This window comes from Sphaerodactylus townsendi, linkage group LG07 (genome assembly GCF_021028975.2).
Source record: "Sphaerodactylus townsendi isolate TG3544 linkage group LG07, MPM_Stown_v2.3, whole genome shotgun sequence".
Lineage (NCBI taxonomy): Eukaryota > Metazoa > Chordata > Lepidosauria > Squamata > Sphaerodactylidae > Sphaerodactylus > Sphaerodactylus townsendi.
Window position 1 is genome coordinate 56,201,786 of NC_059431.1, and position 8,687 is coordinate 56,210,472.

Here is an 8,687-nt window from a genome sequence, read left to right on the forward strand (position 1 = left end):
AATTCACAGAACTAAAGGGCTGATGAGCTTTGCCACTTGATTGCTGACTAGAGAAAGCCACCTCTCATGTTTTCACAGGCACAGTGTGGTATAATTTTAACTGGCTGTCACATGGCCCTTGATTGTCTGAGTCTACTTAGTATCAGAGTGTAATAATCATGAACTCATCAACTTGAGATGTTGTTGAAGTCCCTCAACTGGCCTATTCACAAGTAGTTTTCAACTTTAATCTGAATAGAAATACTTTCACAAGTTCCTTCCTCTTTATAGCCAAATCCCATAATCATACCAAGCTTTCATTTATTTTCACTTTGATTATGTAAGGGTTCTACATATTTTTCTTAAGTAGTAGGAATGGAGTTAGATTCCAGCAACAGGGACTTTATTTTATGGTCTCTCATAACTAAGCTGCATAATTAATGGCATACAGAACAAGACAGTATAAGACAAGTACAGTCAAATTGATTTTAATCATGCTCAAGTGAGACAGTAAAAAAAATCATACACTGAGTTATTTCTACAGGATGTTAATCATTTACAGCACTGTGGTCTTCCCTGCCCCTAAAACACCCAATTCTATAAGGTTTTTCTTTTTAAAAGCCTCTTATATACACACACAGAAAATAATGAAGGGGACACTTTAACAATCTCAGTAACTAAACTTAAGAATTTTCAGATTCATCTTCAATGCTTCAAAGCTGAATGACTAATTACTAGAGTCAATCTACTCTACCCTTCTTACAACCACCAGCATTTAAATTTGACATAATGGTCAAGATTCACACAGGGATGTGTATAACAAAGTCTACTGGGATTGATAGCTTACCAACAATTGCAAAGCAGAGTGAAGCAGCTTTATAGAAAAAATGAATGCAAAGTATGTTTCTGTGATTGCAAGCTTTATTGGTATTCGTACATGTCAAGTTTCTATTTTTCTCCTTGATATAAGCTGCCTTCTGTATCCCAGAATATGCATTTTTAAAACAAATTCTCTTGAAGTCAATGAGGGCCAAACTACAGTTCATGTTTTTAAAGAGTTGGTTCTGGGTCCCCTGAAGCCACACAGCAGTCGCAGGGAATGATTTAAAAATAATAATAAAACCCCTTCTTTTGCTCAGAGCGTCAATACTTGTAGAGGAAGAGCTGCTGGCTTCCTCCAAACTCTTTTCCTGGACTGTGTGCCTACAGAGAACCAGGAACCAAATCTTTAAAAACAAGTTGTTTTTGACCCTGAAACTAAATAGATGTGTTTATTACAAGGGTGGTAATATTAATTTTACTTTGATTGCTTGTAACTACAGTACAACATGCAATCTCACATACCTACAAAACCTTTCTGTAAATATTAGTCATCAGCAAAGAGCATAGTGATTGATACAAGATGAGAAAATCCAAATACCAAGAAGATAGCAAACCACTGCACAAAGGAGGCCATCCAGCAAAAAATGGTGGCAGCTGGCACAAAGCAACAAATTAATGCATTACCCTCAAGAAAACAAGGTTTCCAGCAGTTAAATTAAAGGCTTCAAAAGGAGGATTAAACTCACAGATTTTATACAGCCATGTCTGGTGGCTGTACAGATGTTGCTTCATAAACCATTTTTTATAAACCTCAAACCACTTATTCCAGCCTGGTCTCAGAGAACATAAGATTACCTACATATTATACTGATTGTGACCTTTTGCTGAGAGTCACAAATCATTTATTCTAGTCCATTTGCACTTTAGTTCAGTCTTATTGATTTCAAGTGGGAATGGCTGGCAGATTATTTGTGGATCTGCCTGTAGATTTCAGTTCTTCAAAACAGCAGCATCATAAGTTCAAGAGTTGAACTATTCTGAGTTACAAGACATTCACCACATTTATTTAAAAGAAAAATGCAAATCAACCAGCTAAACACTTTCAAAGTACAGAGAACAGGATTCCCCAGGGTTCTTCATCTTAAATTTGGTTCAGTAAAACAAGAAATTACAAGAAAATGTAACTGGCATTTTCATAGAAAAATCAAAACAGTGCAGTACGTGGCTTTGAGACTACAAATTAATCACATTTTTTGTTTTATTCCCATACCTTTTTTCTAAAGAAATCAGACTGCCATCCACTTTTCATATGATCTCCCAAATCAACATTTTAAAGAATATTTTAAAGCATTACGCTCCCAACCTGTAGTCTCACTAGTTTTTTTAAAAATGTAGCAACCTTAAGTTAAATCTCAATGCAGACATAAACAGGACAAAATCCATATATTACAAATAAAAAGCTGCCTTTTTCCACAGCTTTTGGGGAACATGTATTTTGCAACTTTAAGTAGAGAGGGAAGGCTAAAGATATTTAAAATGTTCATGTTTAATTGTTCTGTAACTAGAAATTATTTGAAGAACAGTATTTTACAAAGGAATAGTGGATTTGAAGTATTTTCTCAACATGAGTTATGATCCAACACGGGTTGTAGTGGTTCTTTTGTCTGAGAAAAAGCTTTTAAGAAGAAATACCTGCCCAATGCTAACGACAAGGAGAATGACGGCTTCTCCTACTGACCAATAAGCCACCCGTGTGTTTAAATCTTCTGCTCTGCTGCGGCCTTGGGCTTCTCTTAACCGAAAATGAGTTTGATGTTCAACAACAGATTTTAAAGCTTCATGAATTGCCACACATGCAGATTCCATCTGGATAAAGAAAAAGAGAATATTGATGAATAGCTGTCCATTGGACAGTATATTTTTGCAATTACTTAGGTTTTCCAGCTTAATTGAGCTTTATTTTCTGAAGGTTAAACAACAACATACTGATTTGACTACAGAGTTTCTTCATCTCTAAGTACTGTTTGCATTGAAATGAAGGCATTCAATTTTCAGGCTAAAGAAAACGTAAAACAAATATCCCTGATTTTAGCATAAAGCCGGTTTTATGACTTAATATTTCTTGAATAGAAAAGGGCATGGAAGCGTCTTCTAGGATTATTTTTCTCTCTGAAGATAAAATGTTGGTCCAGATGCTTACCCTTCTCCCACTAGATCAGAAAGCAATAACGTTAAAATTATGTTTCAGTAGTAGTTGAAGTAGCCAAAATGCCAAAGCATGAAAACACCCACATTTTAATCGGTGGTATGAGCATTCAAGTATTATTATATATTCATACTCAATTGTATCAATAATGATTTTGCATTTTATGTTCTTTTGTAAATTATGTGCAGACATCTGTATTCTTGCCATTGCACCAGACACTTTCCTGCATTGTAGTAAACGCACAAACTTTGACAACTAGTGAATCCGCTAGTTCATATTATATTGCAGTTTACATTACAGCTACAGACATCTGTGACTGATTACATTGTTGGGGGTGACTCTTCTCTTTCTAGCCGTATTTCCTGAAAAATAAGAACCTGACAAGAGAGCAATACTGGAAGCACAGGATAGCCAAAATCAAGGCCCTTGTTCTGTTCCCTTCAGAAATCTTTTCTGATTCTGGGAAATATTATTTTCAAGACTGCAGGACCCACCTACAGGACCCACCTAATAACTACACTACCTGTAAAGGGGAAAGGGACAAAATCATCCTCTCATCTGTCATCCCAGTTCCACTGACAGAAGATGATTTCACAGTCTACACAGCAGCTTTCCATCCACATGATTATTAGTCCAACCAGGTCCCACAACTTCCCCATGTTCAGAAAAGACTTCTGGGGAAGGGGAACAAGGCAAAAATCTGCATGTATCAGCATCTTCTGCTGAGCTTAGTATGACTTAATAATTGATGTATGTGTTGCACTAAAGTAAGCATCCATAGAAACCTACTGTTTGAATAAGATGTCTATTCTAATTCAAGTAAAAAGCAACTCTACCTGAGTAAGTGCAGTGACTCTGTTTTCACTGGGAAACAGAGGTGGATCATCTCCAACCTGGAAGTCGAAGTACACGGTTTTGTGTGTGAAGGTAGAGAACTCATTGCTGAAACAAAATTTGTATGTTCCATTTCTGGATGCAGTAAAAGTAAAGCTATCGTATTGTTTCTTCATCTCTTTGTATAACACAATGCCATCTGGATCTTCTAAGCGGCAGTCAACATCATAGTGTCCTCCAGTGATCACCTGTGAAATGAAGAAAACAGGTTTAGGGGATACCAGAAATTCAGAAGCACTGTAATTCCTGACCAATATGGCAAGCACATTTATAGAGCATTGAACACAGCTTCAGAAAGCAATAGCTGAGATGAAGGGCAGCTTTATTTAATTGTAATAAAATTTCTAAATTTAACAGCCCCAAACCATGTGAAGAAAACCAAGGAGACCCCCAAATACCTGGCCTTATCTACATAAATGTCACAAATCAGACTGGAACCATGGCTTCTACTAATCTTTCTATCATGATACCGGCAGGAGTCCTGCTTTTGGCCTGATACACTACTAACATGTTTTAAAAGATTTCATTAATTAAAGGTTATATTACACAAACTTTGGTTGAGGTAAAATTGCCAAAGAAAAGCTGAAGATTAAAATAGAACCAGCCAACTGACAAAAGCAGATCTTTCCCCCCCTAACTTTTTCCTTATTCTCCTCAACCTTCACAACTTTTTCGCTCTACATATGGGTGTCTCCCCGCATACTTTTACCTACTTACTGCACTGCAACTATGAAGGAAGTATATGCAAGCACGGTTTAACATCTTTTCAACATCAAACTTAAATGGCCGCTTTATGTCCATACCACCCCATGAAAGATTATGCCCATGATCCCAGAGGCAGACCAAAACCACCAGTCATATTCTGCTATATTGTGAACTATATGCTCTTCTGAGGAATTCCTGTCTCGATACACACCTTAAGAATGTCGCCTGATTAACTGAAAGTGGGAAAGTTCGCTTTCTTTTACAAGACTGCCAGCCCCAGAGAACAGTGGATGTAGCAAAAATTTTATTACAAGCTATGCAATTCCGTTCTTTTTCATGAACCTAATTTTGTAAAAAATTCTTTTTCTTTTTCCTAATTTTTCTCTTTTAATTATGCCAATAAAAGGGTGAGGAAAGAAAGAATCCCATCAAGTCTCTGTAATGCCTACTAAATCATATCCCTTTGTTGACATTTGAAGCTCAGATTCTTCCTTCTTATTGCCCAAGCTTTGGGAATTGGTACATGGACACCTGAGACCCCACACCTTCGTCCCCATTAGACCCAGCCCTCAAGATCAGCTTCTGCTGTTTGCTCTCCTTCATTTAAATCACTATGTTTGTTGTCTCCTTCCCCTTGAGATTTCTGCCAAATACAATCTTCCCTGACTTTGATAGGTGAAGTACATTGCATGTTATTAGGAAAATCTAGTCCAGAAAATCTAGTCCATGATCCTAGAATCGAAATTGCTCCCGCTGGCACCTCCAATGCAGCCAGTGGTTCACCTACATTATTTTCTGTTCCCATCACATTCCCCTTCCTCCAACAGGAAGGATCAGAGAACACCATCTGTGTCTCCATTCCCTTCAGCTTCCTCCCAATATCTTCATAGTTATCATGCTTTCTATGGTGTTCATTGCTGAATAATTAGCTCCCGCATGGACCACTGCAAATGGGTAATGATCTGTGGATTTGATCAGTTTTGGATCCTGTCTACAATATATTTAATTTTCATCCATGGCAAAATACACACCTCTCGGGCAAGGAGTCAGACCTGAACACATGATGCTCCATACCCCATTCCTGAACAGGAGTTGGTTCACCTCTCTCATTTCCAAGCTAGCTCACATGGCTGCCTCCCATGGAAACCATTCCTCCTTGTAATTTTTACTCTGACAAAATGTTTGTTTCATTCATATAGGTGACAACAGATGTATGTTCTATGCAGCACTGTTAGCATTGCATGTGTGATCTCACAGGAGGATTCAAAATGCTTTTCCAGGGATCTTATCATGTATGTATTCTCTGTGAAACTTCCTTCCAGGCATATAGCTAGAGAGCTTACTGACTGTTGTAATTCAAACGGCTGAGTCCTTCCTTCTCTGTGCGGTCTTACTGGTTTCCTCACAAGGTGGCTGTTTGTAAGTCACTTCTTTGTGAGCTGGCTGGGAATTTAAACCCCAGCTTCAATCTACTGTGATTAACATTCATGACAATACACTGCATGTGGATAACGATCAAGTATTATTAAAACCGCACAGGGAAAGATAGAGAGAACAAAAATGTAGACAACCACTAGGGTGAATGGAAAACGACAAAAAATAGACATTATGACAAACTGATGAAATCAAACACAGGATAGGGTTCTGTGGCTTCCCAGTACCAATGAAATAATTGCGTAACATGTTTCCTTTGTTTCACTTGAACAATGAGATGATTCACCATTTCAGCTGTATTGAAAAGATGTATTCCTTGAACTATTATGCCATATCTGATAGAAACTTTTAAGAAAAACAGCTTTACAGAGATGACATGAAAGCTTATTTTACAAACATTACCAGCTCAATTTTTTCCATTAGTTTTCAGACAGGCAGATGATTAAAAATGTAATGCATTAGCATACATACCCTTTTCTATAGAGCTACATATGTTGTTGTCTAAATCACAATACTTCTTTTCATTTATACGTCAACTCATATGCTTTGATCAGGCTACATGAATAGTTCTATAGGCTGTATTTAATATTCAAACTTGTCAAGCCAAAATGTTTAGTGTATTTCTTCTTACATAGCAAATGTTTCAGGATGGACCAGAATGCAGGCAATTGTTATCACTTATTTATGAGTCACAAAAAAGAGAAAAACCAACAGTAAGACAGAGTTCTGAAATTGCCAAGAGAGTATTTAGTTGTGAACTCCAGCAAACAGTTAGTATCCTTGGTTTATAGGAATATCTGCAGGACCATTTAAACATACATCCCCTACTCCCCCGAACAGGAATAATTTCATTTCCATATATTTTACCTATTACAAAAGCACAAAATGAATATGGTATGATCAGACAGTCAATGAAGATCAAAGATCTCTAGCAGGCAATTAGTCAACAGAACACAGTCACTAGAAAACCCAGAGGAGAAAAATCTCTAAACTTTTTAAACAGCTTTTATTGTATTGGATTTTTCTCCAGTTGCTTAATGGACAGTTTTAGCTACGTAATTTTAATTATTAATAAGTAAATAGCAATAAACAAAAAATTAGTGATCCCTGATATAGATAGTGGACATTGAATATTGTGGAAAATATTGATACTGAGTTCATAGATGAGAATGCAGATGTAGCAATATCTCAGCATGGGTCACCCATTTAAATATATCTTGAAGATTGATTGCATTGTTGCATTTAACAAGATTAACAGGAGTGACACAGGGGAATGATGGGAAATCACCTGCCCTTTACTGATTGAGTTACGATTTTTTTTAAGTCCATGCTAGCAGTTATCTGCTAGGAGGACCTTTGCGTTTTGAAAGGTAACTTGAGCTCTTACCTGGAACTCCAGGGTGCACTTGATGCCCTGCATGATCTCTTCGTAGAAGCACTGCTTGGCATTATCCGGTAACTCAAACGTGAGCTCCGAGGTGCTCACGGCACAACCCAAGTTCAGCAACAGCAGCAACCCCCACAGTCCCGCCAAGGAACCGGGGCACAACCGGCCACTTAACATCGTCTCCTTGACAGGGATTCGACTGCAAACGCTGGAAGGAATGAAAAAGCACGAAATGAGCAAACATTGAACGTGAAGTCGCAAAAAACACACCTCGCGCCTCTCGGGACCCTCGAAAGGCCGCATGGAAGGACCATCAGACCGGTCACTCACCCGCGCTAACCCCGGATGTGACCAACACCTGCGCGAGCCGGTTTCTACCTGTGGCGTGGCCAAGGAGTGGAGGGTGCAAACAACCTGGAAGTAATGGGCGTCCACCCTGTGCCGCTAAAAAGTACTTCCGGGTGAGTTGTCGTTTGTAGACGTGGTGTTGTTTGGATGCCGAAGGGGGCCTGTCAATGCAAAGTAACGGGCGGGACTTCGGGAGGGCCGAAGACACCGCTGTGCCGATTTGTCGCCTGATCCGTCGCTCTTGTTGGAGCTTCCGACGTTGCGCTGATGGGATGACGTCGCTCTGGGAAAACGGCCTACCTGCCTTTTAGTCATTTAGCTCAATGGTCGTGCTAGATTCGCGGGCCTTTGGCGATTACTTGGGCTGCTTGGGTAAATTCGCATACCAAAGAGCACCTCCTAAGGACCGAAATGTTTCTCGTCTCTGGGCAATGTGGCTTGGCTTACGTGCCAAGGAATTCAAAAATAAAAGCCCCTGGAGGTCCCCAACCGGATCTTCTGCGTTTTAAAAATGTTTAAAGGCGGCGGCGGCGGCGGCGCGTGTTTCAAGAATCCATCATTTTTAGAAAGACTTGAAGAGCTGAGGGAGATCCAGTAACCTCTCGACTCAGTAGATTTGGACCCCAGACAATACACAGTTGTCTGTGGGACTGATCTAGTACCTGCAGGTGTCAGTACTATGTATCAGGGGAGAGGGATCATCCCCCCCCAAATGTTAAAAGGAGCTCCTGTTGCTTTAAGAAGTGTATTCTCTTGGTAGCTGCGCTAAGCAATCACAGCATCCCAAGCTTTAGTGTCTCAACCTTGGTTGGAAATGGGTGGGATACAGATTAAATAAACAAGTAAAAAGCAGGGGGAGAGAGCAAAAAACTTTCCAGATATATTTTGGCCTTTTGAGAAAAGGCTCGTTGA

The 8,687-nt window shown here is 39.1% G+C and overlaps 1 protein-coding gene across 2 annotated transcripts; it reads right to left on the reverse strand.

The window, feature by feature from the left end:
- Window positions 1-451: 451 nt before the first annotated feature.
- Window positions 452-7,931, reverse strand: TMED7 (transmembrane p24 trafficking protein 7). 2 transcript variants are annotated; one of them, XM_048503105.1, is made up of 4 exons: window positions 7,806-7,931; window positions 7,428-7,635; window positions 3,844-4,089; window positions 452-2,667 (listed from the first exon to the last, which is right to left on the reverse strand). In XM_048503105.1, exons 2-4 carry the CDS (start codon window positions 7,602-7,604, stop codon window positions 2,431-2,433), a joined length of 660 nt encoding a protein of 219 aa, XP_048359062.1. In that variant the 5' UTR covers window positions 7,605-7,635; window positions 7,806-7,931; the 3' UTR covers window positions 452-2,430. The 2 variants fall into 2 exon arrangements, with proteins under 2 accessions (XP_048359062.1, XP_048359061.1); XM_048503104.1 differs by having other exon boundaries at window positions 7,758-7,918.
- Between the last annotated feature and the right edge of the window lie 756 nt (window positions 7,932-8,687).